This window comes from Protopterus annectens, chromosome 6.part0, assembly GCF_019279795.1.
Source record: "Protopterus annectens isolate FY-2018-M chromosome 6.part0, PAN1.0, whole genome shotgun sequence".
NCBI classification, from domain to species: domain Eukaryota; kingdom Metazoa; phylum Chordata; order Ceratodontiformes; family Protopteridae; genus Protopterus; species Protopterus annectens.
Genome location: NC_056737.1, coordinates 631,284,743 through 631,309,742, shown reverse-complemented (window position 1 = coordinate 631,309,742; position 25,000 = coordinate 631,284,743). Strand labels below are relative to the sequence as shown.

At 38.5% G+C, this 25,000-nt stretch overlaps 1 protein-coding gene across 11 annotated transcripts in view; it reads left to right on the top strand.

The window, feature by feature from the left end:
- TRIM9 (tripartite motif containing 9) overlaps window positions 1-25,000 on the top strand; it is a 1,161,212-nt gene that overhangs the window by 964,122 nt on the left and 172,090 nt on the right. For all 11 annotated transcript variants that reach the window (XM_044074318.1, XM_044074311.1, XM_044074319.1 and 8 more), the window contains one exon: window positions 10,791-11,094. In XM_044074318.1, coding sequence (XP_043930253.1) covers window positions 10,791-11,094 — 304 coding nt within the window. The remainder of the gene's footprint in view (window positions 1-10,790; window positions 11,095-25,000) is intronic.

Sequence of the window (25,000 nt, the reverse complement as noted above, 5' to 3'; positions counted from 1 at the left end):
AACTTCCAGATCTTTGCAGCCTTTGTGCTTACATTTTAAAAATATGCCAAAACACGAGCAGTTAAATGTCAGTGATGGTGAAACAAGTTTTGATATTAAGTACACAACATAAGCACCGCTGAAACTAGATTACAACATTTTCCTGAATCATTTTGAATACAGAAGTGTAGGCTTACTATACGCAGAAACAGAGAAGATGAAAATGCAGTAGTAATACAAGGACAGCAGAGAATTCATGTACACCTTCAGCTGAATGGCGTTGTGTGTCGTGCACTTTCAGCTGAATGGCGTGTGTCTGATCAGTAACAAATGCGGCGCTTCATTGCTTTTCACCTCCTGTCATCGTATGAAGTTTGCTTTGTAACAATGAAAGCATTTTTGTGTCATCTGGCTCTTTTCTGTTGTAATATTTTTCAAACCAATGAGGAAATGTATGATCTGTAAGCAGTTAATGAAACCAACATTTCACACAGCTGAACCAGAACTGCAGAATGTCTTGGAGACAAAATCTTTCCTGTAGAGAATAGTGCAGGAAGATATAAGGCTATATCCTTAATTTTACCTTGACCAAGCTCCTACTTCCTGCAGTCTTAGCCTTGGCTGACATAATACAAGAGATAATTAGGACTTGTACAGGCATATAATCCCATGCAAGTTAACCTTATATCGATCAGTTAACCTCATTCTGTCCTGAGAATATGACTTTGCATCCAGTCTCTTCCGATTATTTATCACAACCAAGACATGTCAAAATGAGCATACAAAATCATTCAGAAAACAATAGCATTTGCATATTCAAGTGTGCCCTGCCTTAGTACCCTGGATACCACAGTGTGCTCTCTGCCTTTTATTACGCCTGCCTTAAAGTCAGCTTGTATTTAATGTCAGGCATCCTGCCATATGAGTCAGCCTTTGCAGAATGCCTGACATTGTAAGGCTTCATAGACGTCAGCCCATGCAACCTGTAGCAGATGAGTAACCAGATGGAATACGACTAACTTGCAAGGCATCCACAAGTACCAGTAGAATTTCACAAGAAATGGTTATTAGGAACAGTGGAATAATTGAAGGTGTCTGAATGGTGAGACCACAGGAAAATTTGGCAGCCAGATAAATGAACAAGAGAAAAGCTTAAGACTTTTCTGTTGTACCATATAAGCAGAATTCAGATGACAGCTGAGGAAACAGCACATTTTTCAGGAATGCACTAGTGATGAGTCAGGTGCGACTGAAGTATAAGAAATGGAGGAAAGCATTTAATATCCATAGCCTAGAGGTGCAGTGTAATGCAAATAGCAGTTAAATAATAGCTCAAAGAAAAAAGCATTCTGACAAATTATCACTTATTTGTCATTAAAACACCTTAAGGTCTAAACACAAAAATGTTTTAAATAAATATTAAACCTTTGAGAAACAAAAAACATAGTTCCCTCACTCTTAAGTCAGTCAAAACTAACAGGCTGCTTTGCATTTAGATAAATACATAAAACAGTCCTGCATCAGTTTATCTTCTTGCATAATGTTTGCTCACTGTTTCAAAGTATATAAGTAGCCCAAAGATAAAAGAAAAAAAATCATAAAGTTTGTAGTCCTCAAATATACTGCTAAAGACAATAGCATCCAGTATGAGCTTAATGGTTGAGGCAATTTCCACAAAGGAAAAGTCGCACTTTACACCTTGGGTCTTCACTGCAGCAAAGAAGTCAGTGTGAATGCACGCTTTCTTCTTCTTCATCATCTTCTTCATCTTCTATTTCTGCTTATGTTTTTTTCTATTATGCAGCTTTACTAAAAGTATAACAAAACATAAAACAATATTACCTAGCCTTAAAACTTGCATATAATAAGCAACCCTAATCATAACATTATTCCTATAAGAGTACTAAATGTAGTCTAACCAATATGAACTACCATGTTATTGCAGAGTACATGGTATGTAATCCATTTCTTCACTGATCATATGGCCATCAAGATGTTAGACTACAGAGAATACAACAGCTGGAAGTTCCCTTTGTGAGTCTGTCTGCTTCTCTAATAATTCTATAAAAAATGATCCATCAGACATTTTCCTCTATGGTTGAACAAATCCTTAAGTAATTACTGAACTTGGAGAATTTTTAGGCCATGTGCAAATGTATCCCTGCTGACTCATGTAATAGCCATACTATGCTAGTGACATATGTATCTACCCTCTGAAGTTAATGCAGCCAAACAGAGCTGAACCAAGAAATGCCCTGGGGCCTAACGGTATATTGCTAATCAGGGAAAACATAAACTTCCAGAGACATTGGACTAGAAGACCTACACTTATTGTCTTTTCCACATCTTGGATTTCTAATTGAGACGAATAGCCCCTTAGAAGTGCTGTCTGCGGGTACCCAGTAACCTCTTTGTATCAGCATGCTAATATGTTCCAAAAATTTAAAGCCACAATTTAAACTGAGATAAAATATGCTCCAGTGCCTCTTTCTCTTCCTCTTCATAATTCATAATGTCAACTTACAGCTCTGTAAAAAAACGAGCTTACTCTCTAACTCGTTTTGGGCAGCATAATTCAAGATAAAATATTTATATAGAGAGAAGGCCTTAAAAGCATAACTTTGATCAGTCTTACCCAACTTCTGAGCTAAATTCACCAACAGAAATGAGGAACACTAATCCTTACTAAGTACCTCAGTGTCTGATACTTCTAAAAGGTGCCATTTTTGTGGTTTCCAGTGTTCTGTAAAATAGCTAAAAGAGGCCATTACTCTCTGACCATCAATTTTCTCAACTACATCTGACAGTGGTACCTTTGCTCACACAGTATGGTTTCACCTATAAAGTGATGTGGCTGGTCTGCACACTTCACCCTGGTTCACTATCTTATATAGTCCCTTAAAAGACATATGAGTAGCTTTAACAGTTTATATTAATTTTAGGTGATTTTAAATTATTATTATTAAGTTACTTTAAAATGAAGTTATGTACTCACCATAACGTTCCATCTATGTTGTCCATTTTCATTCTTCCTCAACCTCTGGGTTCGGTTCCGATCTTCAGAACTGACTTGGCCGCTACCATAGCTCGTGGTAGCCAAAAAACTCTAGAGCTTATCCCTTACCCACAATGCACCTGTCCCAGTTACCTCAGATTGAGTTTGCTGATAGACAACAGGAAAGATTAGTCATAAGACATTCATTGAGACTGTATCTGGAACCACAATTATATACCAAGGATAATAATCTGCTAGTCCTCCGTTCCTCTAGAAATCCAAGGGTATGATGCTCTTCCCCTGGAGACCAGATCCAATTTGTAATAAGCAATAAAAGTATGAGGAGTAGCCGAGGGTTGCTCCTGCACAAATACTATCCATGTAGGCTCTAGACTGGATGACAGCTGATGTTGGTACAGCTGTCCTTGAATATGCTTTTAAAAGTTTCGATAAAGCAACCCCCAATTTTTTATAAATGAAAGAAATACAATCTGTGAGCCATCTAGCCAATGTCACTTTGTTCACAGGTTTTCCCAGTTTTGTATTTGAGTAAGATATAAACAACTGGTCAGATTTTCTGATATCCTTTGTTCTGTGAAGATAAAACCATAACTGTCTATGAACATCTAATAAGTGTAAGCAATAGTCACCCTTATTAGCAAATTTGGGGAATAACACTGGTAGGTTAATAGTTTGATTGATATCGACTTCTGAAACCACCTTTAGTAGAAAAAAGGGGTTGGTTATTAGCAAAACCCTATCTTTGTGAAAAATCAAATATGGTGGTTTACATGACAAAGCTTGAATTTCTGAAATTCTTCTGGTATAAATTATAGCCACTAAGAAAATAGTTTTAAAGGACAACAACTTAAGATCACACTCTGCTGCTGGTTCAAAAGGAGGTTGTATAATTGCTTGGAACACCAAATTTAGGTCCCAAGGATGGGTTGGATCTTTGTAATGAATAATTAAAAGAATAATACCTCTCAAAAAAGTTTTACAAAGTTTATGAGAAGCAAGTGGTGTGCCTTTAAATCAATATGAAAATATGATATAGCTCCTAGTTGAACTTTAATAGTAGAAGATGAAGTCCCTTCATTGAATAGTGAGGCTAAAAATTCAAGAAATTTATGAATAGATACTGAAAAAGGGTCAGTATTATTTTGACATGCTCAAAACACAAACCTTTTCAATTTACTGATATAAAGTTTATGCGTAGATGATTCATGAGAGGCCAAAAGTATGTGTCAGACAGGAAAAGAGAGCATAGATTGTCTGGCTATTAATGGAATTGGAGAAACCAAACTGTCAGGTTGAGGTTCAAGATATCCGGGTGGATCATGCCTGTTGGATGGGACAGGAGATCTGGAACTGAGTCCAGAATCCAAGATTGGTGAATTAGATGAGGCCAAAGGAAGGGGAACCATATCTGTCAAGGCCAATAATGTGCAACAGGGATTATTTGCTCTTCAGCCTGATTACTTTCTGTTGAAACTTTGAAATTAGAGGAATTGGAGGAAAGGCATAAAGAAGACCAGAGGGCCAACTGTGGAGTAGAGCATCCGTCAAAGATTCCCCTGAGGGAGGATTAGGGCAAACTAGTTGCTGCAATTGTTGTTTAGGGGGGAGGCGAAAAGATTGCAGCAAGGCTGGCCCCATTGATGGAATATTTTCTCTGACACTTTTGGATTGAGGCACCACTCGTGAGGCAGAAGTATGCATCTGCTCAATTTATCTACTATCACATTGGACTTAATGTGCATTGCTATGAGAAAGAAGTACTAGTGCAGTCACACTAGACACACCTCTGTAGTGGAACCATGCAAACTATGCACACAATTACTGAAAGCATACAGGTGATATTCAGTAATTAGCGAATCAAAACACTCATTTGTCAAGTCAAGTTTCATCTTTGTTCTTTCTTGACCATATTACATGAGCAATGGCTACCCACATATTCCTCCATCCCCCTTAGCCACAAAAACTGTGATCTCTTTAGTAGTAAGTACCAATACTGAATGGTCTCCAGCAGTTTGTTACATGTCAGTGTCCCTCTCTTCCCTGTCACGGCCTAATGCTTCCAAAAACTCAAAGCAATTAGTGATTGATATTTCCATGGACAAAAGCTGCCTTTGACTGTGCCTCTTCCATGAGGTAGCTGTAAAGTCCATTTCTGATGATGATTAGACTTTGTAAGGTGAATAAGATTAGAGCCAGATTGCATTACTTGGTCAAGGCCTTAATAATCATACAAGAAAGAGGCCTGTATCTGACCACAGAAGGTTCCTGGAAAAGTTACAAAGATTTTGTAAAAACAAGAAAATGGCTAAGTGGCCAATGGAGTGGTATCTGACTGACAGTTTTGGTTAGAGAAGCCATATGGTCTCATTAAGGTAAGGCTCACTGAGAAGAAAAAAGCAGCACTGTCTGTGAGACTGGACTAGGTTCTACAAACGAAGTCTTTTAGTGGAGCATCACTGACGAGTAAGTATACTTATGGTCAGACTTTCTATGAACTAAATAAACCAGGCCAAGTTCAGCAGTGCATCATCTCAGTCTTAATCCTCCCATTATGATGCCTTCTTTGGTTGTGCTTCAGCTATTCAAGGTGGCTGGAGGTGGCTGCTTAAGCTGCTAGAAGTATGAATGGCTGAAACAGACAAAATCTAAGAGGTGCTAACTGGAAAGTGATGAAAATTCTTGAAGTTCTATACTAATGGGCTTAAGTGCAGGGTCAGGATGTTTGGAGGGCTGTCATCACCATTTAAACTGTCAAGAACAATAAGACAGGGTTGATCCTGTTCCCCGATTGTCTCCAATTTTTACAAAAATCAGGCTTTGAAGTAGGTAGATTTAAAAAGGCTAGAGTTGAGATGAGAGGGCAGCACAATATGATCACCTTGCTTAGCAGATGGCTTTCTGGCTACTTTCATGACCCAGAGAGACACTTGGTGACATCCTTAAGCATGCTTTTACCTGCTGACTAGAAAGGGTGGAATCACATAGTTTTGGAGTACAACTGATCCTAAGTCTCTTGCAAACCTGTAACTCATTCTTAAGGAAGTCAGATTCAGTATTGAGGGTACTACTAGAGGAGTGGACAGCCTTGTCTCTAGAATTTCCAGTAAAGGTTTTGGCCATAAAGCTGCATGTCCGCTGTACTTAGACCAGACAGTTCATTGTCAAATACCAATATGAAGACTCAGTCTTGTACTGTGAAATTCTGAAGTTTGCTTGTGCAGGGGTCCTGTTGTGAGTTTTTGTGCTGTAATTTTCCCTTGTAAAACTAAAGGAGGGTTGGGTGTCCCCAATCTTGAAGAGTATTAAATAGCTATCCAGTACAGACTGGTGTTATACTGGGGGAATCTAGTCTATGGGGACACTTTGGAAGTAGTTTAAGTTAGAGATTGAGTTTCCTCTTGATAACTGTTTTGATTTATTGAATCCTGGTTTGAAGACCAGGATTCAGGTCTTGTGGCCCTTCTCCATTCCGTCCTAGTTGTTCTGACCAATTGTAAGAGAATCTTGGAATTTTAAGGTCCACTGATTATGTGAAACTGCTGAGATCTGTGAGAGACTAAAGAATATTTTATAGGTGGTGATGAGAGTGTATTTAGGGAAAGGACCAATAATAGCCTCAAGTTTTATGACCAGTCAGTAGATAAACAAATAAAACTATTTTTTTTTCTTTGTTTTGTTTTTGGTCCTGTAAGACATTTAGGGTAACTGGTGGTTTTCATGAAGGGGAACATTTTTTTTCAGTATTTGCAGGCCTGTGATAATTCATGCAAGAAATGGGAAGGTCACTGTGAGAGGACTATCTTTTTGTTAAAGGTAATATGTTTGGAATCCAGGTAGGATGTCCCATCACTTAAGAGGTGCCTCACAGTAGTTGATGAGATGATTCTAGACTCAGCAAGAGAAATCCTAGTAGTTCTTAGTATCACTGGAGGCTAGGTGTTTGCAATCTTCAAGATTTGTTTTCCCAGAGTTGTCAACAAGATCATACATTTACAGATATTTTAGACAGCAATATGTTTATCGTTTTTTTTATTATTTTCCATACTTCTTGGCCAGAATATACCATGTTATGTCAGCTAAGTCATGGAGATGTGTCCAAAGCAAAGTGGCTGACTATTAGAATGTTTTTTTTTGGATTGTTGGCAACTGTAGCACTATCCAACAGCTGCAAAAACAACACACTTTTTTGGATTGTGTATAACTGTATGGCCATCCCTTTGAGGGTCTGAATGCACCCTAAGGAACTGTATTTGGACAGGGACTCCAAGTCCTGTTTGTTTTGGTGATTTTGCAGGATAAGGAATGGGGAAAAGATAAGTGAAAATTGATGTGTTTGTTCCTAATGCAGTTAAAGAAGCTAGAAGTAAGAAGTATATATACCATAGTTACTCTTCCCCCTGTAGCTCAGGATATGATCAGCAAGGTCTGAGAAGAATCACTTTACTTACCTGGTTAAAAAATAAATACATAAGTATACCTCAGATCTCTCCTGAAAAGAAGCTGCTGACCTAGTAAGACTAACTTAGTAAACAAAAACTAAATAAATAAATCAATCTTTCCAAATTATGTGTGACAGAGTCCTCTATAAATAGGATGGATAGGAAGGCTTGGATTCTGTCAAAGTAGTAGCCATGGATTGAAGTTTGGTATAAGATGAGTCCAAACAAAATACTGCGTATTGAATAAAGAAATAAGAAAATATGTGTAAGGGGGTTATCTCCTAGGGTCTATTGCCAGGGGGCGGTGTAGAGTCATGTTTTGTAAATTCTGATCTTTTTTTTATGTTTTTATGCCTTGTAGGATTTAATTTTGTGTTCTTGACGGGTGTGGGGAGGAGGTCATTTTCACAAAGTGTGAAGTATGTTTTGTTTTGATTTCTTCATTTTCCGCATGTCTATTCATTTAACCCTGCTTAAGTGCGCTTACGCTGAATTTGTGTGTTTTTAATATGTAGGCCAAAATAATACTTCATTAGGTCAGAAAGTATATTTTTAACAACAATATGAATGGGAAATTGTGCTGTCTGAGAATACATTGAAAATGTATTTGGCTTAAAAAAGTAATTTCCATAAAAAAGAGAAGCTAGGAGAAGGAGTTAATATTCATTACCTTCTATTATTTTAAACTGCAAGTTTTGGACAAAATATTTATGGCTGAGAGTTAGCAGCATTCTAAAAATACCTTTAAGGCTAACATATCTTTTTCTTTAAGTATAAGTGGACATGTGAAAGACAGAAAACAGGTAAATGTGAATGAAATTTAGATGTCAGACTGAAGTTTTACAGAAAGTAAGCCATGCTGAAGAAGGTAATAAAGAGTGTACTGGATATGTCTACAGATAGGAATTACCACTTAACACCAGCAAAGGTAGCACCTACCAAGATTTACTGAAAAAGACTGCAAGTCAGAGGCATGCTTGCAACATGGGATATTCAAAAATACTATGACCTGCTTCCAAATACAATCTGAATAATACCCATGAAAAAAAATGCTGTTGGTACTTTGCAGCTATGAACCATCCTAGTTAGAAAGGTGACATTATAAAGTAGTTGCTGTTTATTCTACACAGCTAGAAAAATAGTTATATATGTAAGCAATAACCGATGATGTGGTGTGGTATATTACCCATGGTTGGTGTGGTTTAATCATGAGGGTAAAGCCCTAGTGATTAAATAAAGCCAACCATGGGTAAAGCTTCAATATACCACAACCATGGAGTCGGTTATTGCTATTATGCAATTACATTATTTAAGAAAAAATACTTATTTCTTAAATAATGTCTTTGTATAATAGCGCATTACTGTTCTTACTCCGGTGGTGGTATACTGCTTCTTTCTGTTGATGTACTGCACATGCGTATGGGACTTGCATTCCAGTGCATACCCAGTACATCAGTGCTTTGAAACGGAAGCAATAGAGAAAAGGAAGTCTCTGTTGCTCCGTTTTTCTTTTGTTTGTTTGGTTTTTTTTTGTTTTGTTTTTTTTATTAAAAAAAAAAAAAAAGTTTTGGACACCTTATACAAACGGAAAAAGTTTGGGCGACCAAACCTTTTTCCATTGGTATATTGTGGGATTTACAATGGGCACACTGGCCAATCAGCATGCATGTTTTGGAATATTTATAGGGGGGTCATTGTATAATTGAAATTATCTAATCTTGAAGCACTGCATACACATAAGGGGACAAGAGTCTAACTCTACAACCATCCTCCAGCACTCCAGCATCTAGACGTTTCATATATTACCCTCACCTGCCTACCATACAGACACAGCTGGAAGGAGCTATATGTCATGTTTAGATAGTCCATGTAAATAAAGCTGGGTAGTAATAAACTGAATAGTAGTCTTAAAGTACTAGGTGGGATTTTATAAACTTAATACTGGTATTAAGGTGCTAATGGTGTATACTGTTCCTATCCACAGTATGCAACCTACCCACCCGATTGTACATTTAATGGCACAGGGCAGCATAGTCCTGCACTGCTGCTTATAACAGTAACTCTGTTGACTGCCAAGTATGGCAGTGTCTGGTGCTTCTTAAATATATAAAGATATCCTAAATGATGGTCCAAAACTGCAGTTTCTAATTGCAAGTACAAATAAATATATAAATAAACACTATCTACTTAATGCATCCTGCCCCTCTCAAAATAGCATTAATTATGTCACTAGTACAGCAAACTGCAATGAACTTTTATTCATTTATTTCTATTAATATGTGGTAGATCACTGATCCAAGTGAACCAGTGTCAGGTTCATCTTATATAATTAATAAAAAAAGAACAGTTAGGAACTTGCTAATAGTGTTTTAGGCCTGAAAACACCACATATGTGGATATCTGCAACTTCTTGCCTTTGGTGTTGTGGATGTGTTATGGAATGGCGAAATTAATAGGTTCATAGATTAGTACTAGGCTAACTGTCCTTATGGATCATTTTAAGCCTAGCTAATTACCCCCGTAAGAATCAAACCCTGCACTTTGCATTTGTAAGGTAAACAACTTAACCATCAGGCCAGCCTCTCACGCATCGCTGTTACTACCATTAAATTTATTAGCTTAGTAATGGATCATTTAAACTTCACTCTGAGTCAAAATAGAGTGGGAAACTTAATCAAACATCAGTATTGTTAAACTGGCCTACTTGTCCTCAGTTGTCTCAAGAATATTTTTCAGGCTAAAAGTGTCCTCACCAGTCATAATTTAAAATTAATTTGTTTAAATGAGTAGCAATTATTACAGAGTATTTTCTTTAGTCATGCAATGAATGAGTCATGTAAATAACTGCAGACTAAGAACCTAAATACAATGCTGCTGAAGCAACACTAACCAATCAACAGTAATGCACAGATCTGGTTTTCCAGTATTTCTTCTAGGTTTGTAAAAGTAATCTAACATTTTTGAGATGGTTAACTCAACCACATCAAATTATGTATTGTGTTTACACATGCCAAATGTCCACATTTTGTTATAAAAATCACAGATGTGATATTTTATATTTCAATTTCTTACTTCAGAACAGCAATTTGGCAGTTCTCGGTGACCCATATTCCTCTCAAATCATATGACTATGGACTAATATATCCATTGCTTACTGCTTACACAGAAATTACCTACAACTATGTGCTTGTTTGTGTCATAACATCGATGTTAACTTTGTAGTAAGTTATTTACTATGTATGCACTGATCGAGAATGTAAAACTGAAGACAGATATACTTAAACAAAGTATTGTTTATTTTGCAAAGTCTATGTATAAAAGTATTTGTCTAAAACATACACATTTGTCTCTTTCAGTTGCATGGTTTACATTTGAACCAGGCTCTGCACATCCCGACATTATCTTTTCGAATGACAACTTAACAGTAACCTGCAACAGCTATGATGACAGAGTTGTGCTCGGCAACACAGGTTTCTCCAAAGGAATCCACTACTGGGAACTATCAGTTGATCGCTATGACAACCACCCAGACCCTGCATTTGGAGTGGCACGGTTAGATGTGCTGAAGGATGTAATGCTAGGAAAAGATGACAAAGCCTGGGCAATGTATGTGGATAACAACCGTAGCTGGTTCATGCATAATAATTCCCATACAAACAGGTAGGTTTATAGAAAAAAACTAATGTAGAATGCACTCATTTCTTAATTGTGTATGCATATAGTTAGCATCCATGCATTAATCAGTCTTCTATGCATACTTTTTAATATATTTTTAAAACTCCAGTCCTAATTATTCATTGTGCCACTTTCCAAAAGAGGAAATTTATTGCTTGACTCATATCAGCTTGGGGATTTTTGTTGCTTTTATTATGCCCTATATTCTTATTAATTGAATGTAAATTTGATTTGCACAGATATTATAGCCACTGTATCACATTCCTATTCACAGCTAGAGGGTGTCAGCCTATATTATTTTTGCATCTTGGTTATTTTATTGTGTTGCTGAAGATTTAGCACATTGTTTTTCTGTTTCTGACTTAATGCACAGGAGCAGCACACAAGAGGCATGGGCTATGATATGGAAACAGTGCACATTCATATCATATCACATCATGCTATACATTTTGTTCTATTATGCCATAAGAATACATCTGGCAAGCAGTAAGATTAACATCATTCATGTCTCCACCTCAGACAGAAACCACTATCAGCTTCCCAGTATCCTCGTCTATAAGCTCTCCATGAAGAGAAGGATAAGATTATACGTTCAGTAGTCTACCAGAACAGCTGCTGTTTTTAAAACTCTATGCTTAATGCAAAACTTGATTTTTAAGAGCAGATATTGAAGCAGCCCAGTCCAGATAATGATAACTGTTTTCAGAGCTTATTTCAACCAGGCTGGGATTCAAGAATGGTGTGTTAAAAGCTGCTTAGCTTCAAATGTTCACTGTCATGTCAAATTAGTAATGAGTATCTCATATTCCACTGTCAAGCAACAATATATCCTCCCCTTAACCCCATTCCAAGAAAAGACTCTCCAGGAAAGCATATAACTAACCATGATGGCCTATTCATAATCTAGGTCTATAATACTTGAACAGGTAAGCAGAATGGGCCTGCATCATGGCTGCCTTTATGCATAGACAAATTAGGCAGCTACCCAGAGCACCATTTGGTCACGGGCACTTCTTTCCTCACTTTATTTTCTTACTGCTTCTGAAGGAAAGAAATACTGCTGCTACATCACCTGGACAAATAATCCTGATTAATTGGCTATATAAGGGGTGTGACTGAACAGGAAGCCTGGATGTCTCTGAACAACAGAGCTACAGGAGTCTGTAGCCAGGTAACCAATGAGGGTTTGCAAAAGAATGCTTTTGTCAGGGTGCAGATCACTCAGTCTGGATGGAAGAAGTAGAAGGCTTGCAGAACTAATGTGTATTTGTGTAAAGCAAGTTGAGGTGCATTACTATGGCTTGCTAATAAGCATCTGTGTGAAACAAAGTTGAAATAAATTACCTTGGACATTTTTATTACAAGTAAACATCTAAGGTATTCACAGTCAACAGATTAGTTATAGCTGCATGGTATAGGGGCTCTCTGTAGATGAAAAGTGGCTCACCCTACTGTTTTTGCTGCAGTTAAATAGTCATTAATTTTGGCTTTGCAAATCTGTGTTTGTGTCAAGCAAGTTGGAATACTTTGCTACCACTTGTTAACAGTCAGTAAATGACTAGCTTGCATTTCTGTGAAGTAACTTGGAATAGTTTTCTATGCATACAGTGTGTTTTAGTGAAACAAATGTAAAATACCTTACAGTTACCATTTTGTTTTACCATTATTAAACAACTTTGGTACACTTAGCCAACAAAGTAGCTATAATTGCTGGCTTCAGGGCAGTCTGTGGATAAAGGGGACTTAGTACTGCTAATGTTTGATCACAGTTCAACAGTAACTGATCTGACTTGTCAAGAGCATTGCTACATTATGTACCATATTTGCTGAAAGCAGTGTAAAATGATCATTGCTGTGACCTGTGTGTGTATTTGAAGGGGGGTGTAGCAGTGTATCCAGGAGTAACATGTTCACCATAATTTATGTCACTTTTCATCATGGTCACATCTCAGTATTGCACACAATAAATAGCTGTCTTTGGTTGTGATTGGAATGTGTGTAAAAGCAACTGATCACTGGCACGGTGAGTAGCATTGGCTTCACACAACACTTGTTTTTCTAGTTGAGTTCTTGGCTGTGATTTATTTTATGTGGAGCCTGCATGTACTCTCTGTCCCTGTGATATCCTTATCTAGGTGCTGCTCTGATTTTCTGTAACACCTCTATGGCCTGATATAGGTAAGGTGTCACTCCTCCAGTTTGCCTGTAGTTAACTGTGTAGGACATTTCCACATCACAGCAAGCAGTTCTCAGGTTAGATTTTCAGCAGGGGTGCTTTGTGTGCAAAGCTGCATGTCTTCTCTGTATTTGAGTGAGTTTTCTCAGGGTATTCCAGTTTTTTCCCTTATCCCAAATGCAAGTAGAAGGTGGATTTTCAATTTCAAATTTTCTGTGTGTGTGTGTGTGTGTGTGTGTGTGTGTGTGTGTGTGTGTGTGTGTGTGTGTGTGTGTGTGTGTGTGTGTGTGTGTGTGTGTGTGTCTGTGTGTGTCTGTGTGTGTGTGTGTGTGTGTGTGTGTGTGTGTGTGTGTGTGTGTGTGTGTGTGTGTGTGTATGTGTGTGTGTGTGTGGTGCATGTGTGATTTAGAAGAAAGGCCTAGAAATCTAATTTCATTCTCTAATTGCCTAGTAAACTCTGTGGGTTGGATTAGCCGTTCATGGGGTCTCTGTAGGAATATGATGCTTCTCAGAAGTGCTAGATGGATGAATTGATTGATGGAAGTGTGCAGTGTGAGAGTATACGTTTGCATGTGCATGTGTGTGTGTATATTTTCACAACTTGTGATACAACTAGCTTGCCAGGGTAAGTGTTGTTATATTAATACATTTGTGAATAAAATAACATCACCGGTTTTATGTGTGGATTCACAGAATATTGGGAGACGCATAACAAATCACATGGGCAGCATTTAAAAAATAACAGTAACAGTTATATTAAGCTTAGTAGGGGTGCTCCATCCTCAGCATCTGCCCTATTCTAAAACTAATCCTGCTCAGAAATGCAAAGGTCACAGTACATTGTGTGTGTGTGTGGGGGGGGGGGGGCAGAGACAGTGTTATTATGATTTCTTTAACAATCAAATCTCAAAGGTGTATACTTAAGATTGATATCACTGGTGTGACAGCTGAAGACACTGTGACTATCATTTATTTAACTATCCTCATAATCAGACATTAAATATGTGCATAGGAGGTTACTATATCACCTGTGGAGAATGGAGATAGGGTGGTCATTATTTTTTTTTTACTTCCTCACAATCAAACCTCAGAGGCTTGCACAGAAGGTTCAATAGCTTGTCTAGGGGAAGGATACTGTCTAGTAGCAACATACTGGAATGCATGTTGCTAGTAGACAGTAGAAACATACTGGAATGCACTACTGTGACCATTATGTTTCCCTTTCCTCACAATCAAACATCAGCTATATATACATGTGGCTATCTTTTGAGGATTGGGGTAAGGAGGCATGTTGTACATTTCCATCTGACATGAACAAGTTGAGATATGTTATTGTGTCCATTTGTTTGTTCACTTTCATCCTAGTCTGACATCAGAAAGGTACATAGAAGGTAGCTGCCTTGGTGGGGGTGGAGGTGTGCAGGCATACTGTGAATATGTATGACAGCAGCAACTTGAAAGTTATGACTATGGTCATTTGTTCTTTTAGTTTCATCCCAATCCAACACCAGAAGGGTGTAAAGAAGGTGACTTTCTTTTTAGGGGGTAGGTGGGAAGGGAGGTACTCTTCTTAGATATGATTTATGTATCCTAGCTAATATTTGTCTTCTTAGTTTACTGGGAAATATTATTTTGTCAGTGTTGAACACTAAGCCATGGGCACTGTTATGACCCCACTTAAACCTGGGGCTGTAACTAAGGAGCCTCAATACTCACCACTGTCTCCAGTAAGGGAGTGTCACTGAAAGCAGGGGATAGAAATACACAATTTCCCCTAAGAGTACTCTGTGTACAGGCTGAAAACCTGGGACTGGACTATATGCTTCACTCCAGGTCCCAAATGAGTCTTCACACTAACCACCACAGAGCACTGTGTCCCAGTTCTAAGTATGTGACACACTCACTCTTAAATATTTGATATTCACACATACAAATGCTCTTGGGAAAGACTGGCACAGATTTACCCACTATGTCCTCTTTCCCAAATTACAAGGTAATGGCTGCCACCAGTCAAATATCATAATACCCTTCAAAAAGGGCATTCAATTATATTGGGTAACATAAATATTGATATGAATGGTAGCATGCAATCCAAGCAGTAAGGCTTTTTGGAGTAGCCTTGGTGTTATCACAATAAGCATAAACATTTTCAGGTTACTAAAAGTACTTTCTAAATAACCAGCCACAATAAAAGGTAGTAAAATATTTAATAATAAATAAAATAATTTAAAACATGTATACACTGAATAACTGATTCTAATAAACCACAGATTATAATACGCAGGAATTATGAAAACAACACTGTAGGATAGATTTCACACTGCTTGTAGGAAAAACTGCAACTATATAACCATAGTTCCCTAACTATCTAAAGATTAAATGTCCCTGTCTAATCTAATTAACTCAGCAAGGCAAGATGATACTCTTACTTCTGCCAGACAAGATAAGAATTTATGCCCACTCTTTAGGCTGTTGTCTGGTCCTCGGTGACTAGAATAACAACTTCTACTATTATTGCTGAACAGCTCTGGAAAACAAACTGAGTGATACTACTGATCTGGAAAACTGACAACAGAGCAACTACTGAACAACTACAACAATAACTAAACTTTAATTGACTCAGAACCTGTTTTTATAGCAGAATTTTTGTAAGTCACAGAAAGATGTTATGAGAATTATGCTCTCTCATATCAGACTTTTAAAAAGTAAACCAAACAGCTGTTGTGAGATTCTATTCCTTTCAGCTCTGGCACATGATGGCATTACATCTAGATCAGCTGACTGACATAACCTACATTCAGAATTCTAAACATGTACATTTGGTCAGCCAGAAGAACACTGTTTGATTCAAACATCTTACATAAATCAAAGTAATTAAAATAAAAAAAAAACAACATAAACGCATTTACAAAATTATAGCTAGTCATGCTTGCATGTATAACACGGGGTAGTTTACAATTATTTACAAGTATTTACAAAAATTCAGCCAGTCATGCTAGCACAGATAACACTATCTGACATCCTTACAGGCACAACTTATGGAAGAAAATAAGACAGAATGTTGTTCCTGAGTCATGATTTTTGTTCAGGCCATTTTTGGATCAAAAGATTGGAAAGAATGTGCAAAATGTACTTCAGAAATTCTCAAACCCCATAGATTCTGGAGAGCTCCAGCTTAAATCATTTACTTCCTGCATAATATAGTACAGTTTCTCCTAGTTAGGTTATGTTGAAAATATGATTGAAAAACCTGAAAAGTAAAACAAGAGCGTAAAAAATGTGAAATTCGTAATTTAGTATGGAGGGATCAGGTGGGGAGTAAAATCGATGGCATTATCGGGATAAAGGGAGGGTCATGGGCAGCAGGGGGCATACAGTCACATAACTGGTGGAGTTGCAGAGAAGCAACCAGTGGTGGAGGTAGTAGTGGTGGTGTCTTAGAGTCATTTGAATAGGGCTCCATTTTACATTAAACCAGCTCAGGCCTGTGCAATGTCCTTTTCCTTTTTTTAATCATTTTTATTGAAAATTCGACAGCACTATACAAGTTCATAATTTCAAAAGTTAGGAAAGGTTGAGTAGCACTGAAATCACCATTTAGGCATTGGTAACATAACATTTTCATAACAGTCATGTTAAAAAAGGTAGAGCAGGCTATAGAATGATATATCCATGGGAGTAGGGACAACAGTGCAGATCACAGCTCAGGGCAGACATTAGGATCACCAATCCACTGCTTGTTGGACTGCATAAGCATGTATCCAAATAGGTAAGGCATTGTGGGCCTTCACTGTTACATGAATTTCATACCCCTACAGCCTTCCATGCAGGGATGTGGTGATGGACAACAGAATTTGAATTCTAGGCAGAATGCCATCGAGGGCACAAGCATCCCTTATGGCTGCCAAACGCCTCTTCATATGGCTTTGTGGTTTTGGGTAGACCTCTACCATAAGGGAATGAATGAACTTAAATCTGGTATTGGAAAGTAGAATGGTCAACAGTCTCTGGGAAAAAGTACCTAGAAAGAAAATCATGCATATCCTGCCGTCAGTCCAATTAAATCTCACACTTCATACCTAATTTCCTGTAACACTCTCATTACTTTTTTGATATTGACTCAAGTTAAAATACTGATATCTCTACCATATCCCCTCAATTCAGCCTGCAGTTCTCACTCCATCATTGTAACCCTTTATTTCTCTAAAATCTTATTTTCAGCAGTATTTTTATCTCTTCCACCATCATTCTATAAACAATACATGTGCATTATATTTCTTACAGATTTCCCTCTAGTAACCTAGTTTAAATTTTAAAAATTATTTATTTTAAGCACTGTATGGAGAAAGACCAAGGGAGGCAACCACTGTTGTGAAGCAGAGGGAGACTTCCAAATAGGGTATTTTTATTAAAATAGTTTTAACAATTAAAAGAAACATGTGAATCTATCTACGATAAGCAATGCTAATAGACTATAGTAAGATAAAAGGTTGGTCTGCATGCTGTCTAAGCGCACTTCCTTTCCTGGGGTGAGTAGCTGAACTGATGTGGTGATCTGGTTTTATATGATTTATTAAGAGTCACTCTTCTTCATTCAGGCATTGATAATTTAGATCTGTATCATCACAAACTAAACCTCATTTGCAAGATTTCTTGGCAGAATAGCAAAGCAATTTCTTCATTCCTTCCTTCCTGTGAAGGTTCAAAGAAAAGCAACAGCCTAAACCTTTATCTTGCATCACTTTCCAGTGTAAATTGTACCATATCTACACACACAAAGCACAACTGCACTTCACTTCATCAAACCTATTTACATCACCTATATAGTGAAATGCAAAATATGTACAAACTGCAGACTTTATCAATGAAACGCATATGCATGCATTCGATAGAAAGTAGAAAATGTGAACTACCAGCAAATGCAGCAAACTGATGAAAGTAAAAATACCTTGCCTAAAACCAAACACCTCACTGCCAACATATTAAACAATTTAAAAAATATATCAAAATATCTTTTGTAGGGGGAATCCTCCTTGAACCCCATATGTGGTGATTTGCTCCAGCACCCCCACTACATACGTAACTCTAAAGTTACATAACCACTGGGTAAGAGGAGCAAAGAACACTATGTAAAAACAACCACTTCTAATCACCTGTAGCTATACAACTCCAGGAAACAACTTTAACAACAATCTGCAGTCATCCTGTCATAATGATAGAATGCCCTAGTTGACAAGCTGGCAACTCAATACATAGAGCAACTCAGTGTCTTGCATTTGATAAAATGGGACAGAAGCACATAGATGCTAGCAACATGAGGTGATTCCTTTATTTAGAATTTGATTCTGTATGTACTGAACAGTTTATCTGGGCATAGACATTTCTAATAGAAAAAGTCTTATAGAAAATATGTAACATCATCATCATTCACCCCTTTTTCCATTTTTCTGCATGAGGTCGGGGTGTTGTGTTAACTGTTGCCATCTCTCTGAATTCAATGCCACACTCCTGTCTTCTTCAACACTCATGCCTGACTGCCACTCATCTTCTGTCACACACTCCTCCACCTCCTAGCTGGATGACCTTGTTTCCTCTTACCTTCTTCCTGTCACTCCCAAATCTTCTTCACCAGATTGCCTTCTGCTTTCCTGCACTTGTGCCCAAACTACACTAATCTGTTCTTTTTTTACCTTTTCTGCAATTGTAGCTACTTTGGCTTCTGTTCTTATTTCCTCATTTCTTTGTTCCACAGTGTGCATCCTAAACTCTTCTCAGGCACTTCATTTCCATCACCTCTAGTTTTCTCATCTGTTCTGTCTTTACTGCCCAGGTTTCCACTGTTTTGTATACCGTTTCTTTGACATTCTTCTGTCATACACTACACCTGACAATCTGTGCCAGTTGGATGCAGCCCGTCTGATTCTAGCTTTGACCTCTTCATTTAGACTTCCCATCTCATCAACCACCCCTCCCAGATACTTGAAGCTATTAACCTGTTCTATTATATTCCCTTCTATCTCAATTCTCAACTTTTTCTGGTTTCTCCAATTTGCTGTCATTACCACTGTCTTACCTGTACTTAGTTTCATCTCATGTACCTTCAATTTTGCATTCTATTCCCCTATCCTTTGCTGAAGTTCTTGCTCAGAGATAGCCTGTAATGCCACATCATCTGCATACAGCAACTTTGTTGATCTCTCCCCTCTGACCTATTTGCTAATGTAGTTCATCACCAGTATGAACAGCAGTGGGCTTAGAGCTGAACCCTGGTGCACACCCGCTTCCACTGGGAACCCTCTGTGAGACCAAATTCTGTCTGTACTTGAATTATTGTGAACAGGGCATTGCTTGCACTAATTCTACCAATGTTTCTGGGACTTCAAACCACTGCAGTACTGCCCAAATCAGTTTTCTTGAGACCTTGTTATATGCTTTCTCCAAGTCTAGGAATGCCCAGATCAGGTCAGTTGTGCTGTATCCTGATTTGAATGTGAACTGCTCATCTCCCATCTTGCTTTTTACTACTCTGTGTATCCATTTATCATTTACCCTCTCCAGAACTTTCATGCAATGTGACAAGAGTTTGATACCTCTGTACTGCCCACAGTTGTGGATGTCCCCTGTTTTCTTATACATTAGCATGAGTGTGCTTATTCTCCAGTCATCTGGGATACACCTTTCTATCCACACTGCTATGAATATCCACAGGAGCCATTTCTCCCCATCTCACCCAGCACCATTATCATATCTTCCATGACCTCATTTGAGCCTGCTGTTTTCCAGACTGGCTGTTCTTACTTCTTCTAGGGTGGGATCCTCTTCTTCTCTCATTCTATGCTGTGTCTGGGGCAGTACAGCTTCTGAGAGGTTTTCTTTATTCAGAAGCTGCTCGAAGTACTCTTTCCTTCTGCCTTTGATGTCCTGTGGAGTGGTGAGCAGGTTGTTGATCCCTTATGAAGGGTGTCTGACTATCTTCTTTATCTTTCTGTCTTTGTCTTGCAACTTGATATAGTTTCTTTGTGCCATCTACTGAGTCACTTTCCAGAAGTTGGTAGAGTGCCTCCAATGCCCTGTTATTTACTATTGCAACTCCTTTATTAGCTTCTTTGTTAGCCAACCAGTATTCCTTCCTAGCCTGGTCCATCTTTTTCATCTGTCACTTTTCCCTGTTCCCTTTCCTTCTTTTGATGATTTCCTGGACTTCTACATTCGCAACACTAGCTTTCCTTATGTACCTTGTTTCCATACCTGGCTCGGCCACATATCTGGTCTGTAGTCCTCACACTTGCTGTTTTGAGGCACTACCATTCTTCTTCCACTTCACCTATTTCCTCCTTTATTCAGGGTGCTAGAGCCCTGCGCAATTCCTTGAACTGTTGTACTTGCTCTCCAGTCAACGTCCAAGCCTTCAGCCTGGTCTCTGTTGTCCTTGGAGCCCTCTCTGACCATTACTTGAAGCTGATTGTTGCAACCAGTGGTTTATGCTGTGGGCCAGCTGTTTTGCTGATGATGACTTTGCAGTCACTGATTCTGCACCACTGCCCTTTCATTACTTGGAGGAAGTCCACCTTAGTTGCATGCTGTCCACTCTTGCATGTGATCTTGTGACTATGTCTCTTTCTGAACCATGTGCTGGCTACTATCAAGCCATCTGCCAGACAGAAGTCTAGAACGGCCTCTCCTTCTTTATCCTTGTTGCCCCACTCATGTGGACGTAGGCAGTCCTCATATCCTGTTCTGTCTGTCCCAATATGTGCATTCAAGTCACCCATTATCAACACCATTTGCTGTTTTCCTGCTTTATCTAGTAGGTCCTGCAACTGCTGTCTGAATGCACTCTTTTCCTCACTATCACAACCCTATTGTGGTCTATAGACTGAGATTATGAATACAGCCCTTTCATAGCACCGGAGTCTGATTGCCATGAGTCTGTCACTAATTCTGCTGATATCCCGCACTCATTTCTAAAGCTTCTCTCTCATCACAATCCCAACACTATTTCTAGCCTATCTTCCTCCTGAGTATTAGACTCTTGATCCCAAGCCAAGTGTATTTGCTGCATTGCCCTTTCATCTTGTCTCTTGGATATATAGGATGTCCGGCCTCCACCATATCATCATGTCATCTACTTCAAAGCTCCATCCTGTCAGTGAACCTACACTGAGTGTAGCAATTCTTAGTTCATGTTTGGCAGGCTGATTGTTTTTATGTCCTGCTTTCGCTCAACTGAGCTATCCCAGGTAACCCAAGCTGGGCAGCTGGACACCGGCTAGCCAGTAGTTTATTGACCAAGGCTGCTGGGCTTTATTGCAGGTACATACTGACCAATATGGGCAAATACACCATTATTTATTTATTTATTGCACTTAACTGGGAAAGTCTACTGGGTCTAGGTGAGCCCATTTTTAGTAGAGGCCCAGCGAGAAAAGCTCCACATATCATTAATAGTACATACAAGAAAAAGCACAATATACAGTGTATATACAGTCTCAATGCATGGAAATAAATATTAAATACAATGGTGAAAGTTATTTGCAAACATTATACATCAACATTGTGTACAGTTTGATCACTGAGGATGGAGTTAGGTAGGATAGCAGTTTTGATTGTTACTTGGAGTTTTGTAGGCATAAGCAATTGAATTCAGAAAGTCAGAGAGAGCTCCTAAGTAGTGATATTGTAGAGGGATATAGTAGTGGATCAGGTGTTAGGAGGTACTACTTTGGCACAAGTACATTGCCGGAGAGAACAGAGGTGTGATCTGAGAGACTTCTTAAAGAGAGCAGGATTACTAATTGTTCTGATAGAAGGTGGGAGGGCATTCCATTGTTTTGAGACAGTAAAAGAGTACAGCATTTGACCAGCTGCAAGGTTAGGTTTTTCAACTTACAGCATCATAGTGTTTTTGGATCTGAGTGGCCTGTTAGGATGGTATGTAGTCAGTAAGGAAGAGGAGGGGAAGGGGCAAGTTGAAGGCTTGTATATGAGTTTATGTGCAGTGGTCAATTGTGAATAAGTGAAGTAGTGTGAGAGTTCGAGCCACTTTAGCTGTTGTAGAGATAAGCAGTTGTGTGATGAGTTTTTTGAATTTGTTACAAATATGGCAATATGCCAAATAATAATGGCAATAATTACAATAATGGCAATACTATTAGCATGGGTCCCTGGTGTAGGTCAGAGTAGGCCAGATTCTCAACCCACTTATCATGAGCAAATACCCATGCCCATTTGGTGAGATAAGTCAACATGACCTAATCACCTAGCGCCATATCTTACACCATCAAGTGGCTAGCCTTGCTATGGCATGCAGTCTGTGATCTGTGTTCTCATATCCTGAGGATACTGAGCACCACAGTAGATGCCCAAACCATTGGTCTGCATAACTCTTCCCCCTATAGGGCACCATGTAGAGTCTGTGTGTGCTGCTGCCCACAGCTCCATTCTTTGGTGAGTTTGAGATGGAAACACTCAGCATGTTTTTCAGAGGTGGGAAGAACCCTACAGAGACAAAGGAGAACATGCTAACTCAAACAGGCATCAGCCAGAAGTCAGGATTGATCCTTGTACTTTCTGCATCAGAGATGAAGACCTTAATCATTATGCCTACCAAATATGTAACAACTTTTTAAAAAATATTCTCTGTTTGGCATTATCTAACATGTCACACAGCACTGGCTTACAAAGAAACATATGCATATATAAAAGAACACTTATTCTCCATATAGTTATTTCCATTAGTAAGATAAGCTACTGCAGGGCGGCCACAGTGGTGCAGCGGTTAGCATTGTCGCCTCACAGCAAGAGGTTCTCCGCTTCGATCCTCGGTTGGGGTGCCTTCTGGGTGGAGTCTGCATGTCCTCCCTGTGGTCGCGTGGGTTTCTTCTGGGAGCTCCGGTTTCCTCCCACATCCCAGATACATGCTGTAGGTGGATTGGACACTCTAAACTGGCTCTAGGTGTGAGTGTGTGTGTGTGTGTGTGTGTGTGTGTGTGTGTGTGTGTGTGTGTGTGTGTGTGTGTGTGTGTGTGTGTGTGTGTGTGTGCCTTCCGTGGATGGATGGGCACTTGGCTGGCAACTCGACACCATAAAACTCCACTGCCAATCATGAGCAGACAGGTGATCCGCTGTGGAGATCCCTAACCTGGAAAAGCCAAAAGAAGAAGATAACCTACTGCATTATCATTATACTCAAGTTTGAGATGTCCACTTAGTTTTTTTCTTTTCTTAAATTTCCTTTACCAGATATATGATCATTTTTATTTCTATCACATGTTCATCTTTTTTTCTGCTGTAACACTAACTTTGCATTTTTTACTTTCAACATATTACTGACATGGGGAGGAGTAACCATCAGCTGGAACATGGTAACCATACTCACTGCAATGCAAATACTTATGATGTAGGGAAAGAGTCACTTAATAGTGGGGCAAGTGAGCAGATCCATAACTAGGGCAGAGTGAAGGTGTAACTGTTCCGGGAACAAGCTGTCAGGGGGTGCATTCTGAAAGTGCTAACAGTGAGGTACTGATATTCTTTTATAAATACTGATTCAGTATCCACAGTAATGTTTAAAGCACTGAAGTGCTCAGTGTGCCATAATTTAAGTGTAGCAAGCTGATCATTTCATTTGTAGCAAGCTGCTTGCTATAGTTTCAGAGTATTTTTTTAGTAAAGACCTTTCATGCTTCTCAAGCTGTCAAGGGATGGGAGCGCACTATCAGCATTGTTTGTGGTCACTGTTGAAGCTCTATAAATTCAGCAAACTACTTGTTGCATTTTTTTTTCTGGTTTAAAATGAAGTTAAACTTTTTTTTTGGTCCTCAGCAAAAAGATGTGTGGGAGGACATCAGATAAGATAGCTACAGGTCTAAATGGGATGAATTGGTGAGCCTTGAGTAAACTGTGAATGAAATTCCTCCCTTTGAATAGAAACAATTTTCTTTGGTGCCTATCACTTTCCCACCCACTTGATCTTAATGCAAATAGGAGTTTTCTATTGAAATATTATTTACTTATACTTTAACCTGAAGTACACTTGTTACACAAGGCAGCATCACAGATGAAACACTATTAATTTGCTCACAGAAAAGTGCCATCATACAAGACACAAGCTATTTTCCATTGCTAGTGTTAGTTCAACATTCTTACTAAACACTGTGGAGAAGGCATATAATTGGCTCAGCTGTTTCATTATTATTGCCCAATATTTTAAGTTAAAACTTATTTATACTTTCTTGACCAAGTTAGCTCACTAGTCCAATGGCCTGTATTCAGGGGCGACCCTAGGCGGTATTCATACTGACTAAAAAGATTTATAAATGTGGAATTGTTTTATGTAGGCTGACAAATATGAAATCTGCTTTTCTGTAAAACTTTTTTTTCTTTTTTCTTTTAATGAGTAACTAATATTTGCCTTCATTAACCAGGAAATGTTAAATACAGCTTCTAGCCAAACATGTTTCATGATATGAAATACAAACTATGATATATATTATCTACTCAACAACACAGGCCCAAGGGTCTGTTCTAGGGCCCTTGCTTTTTAACATATTTATTAATAATCTCCATAAAGCATCCCTGCAAAGTACACTCATTCAATACACGGGCAATTCAACAATAATTACATCCTCTAACAACATCTGAGATCTCCTAAAGTTAACACAAAATGCATTTACTTCCATCGAATCATGGCTTAACGAAGCTCAACTGCAACTT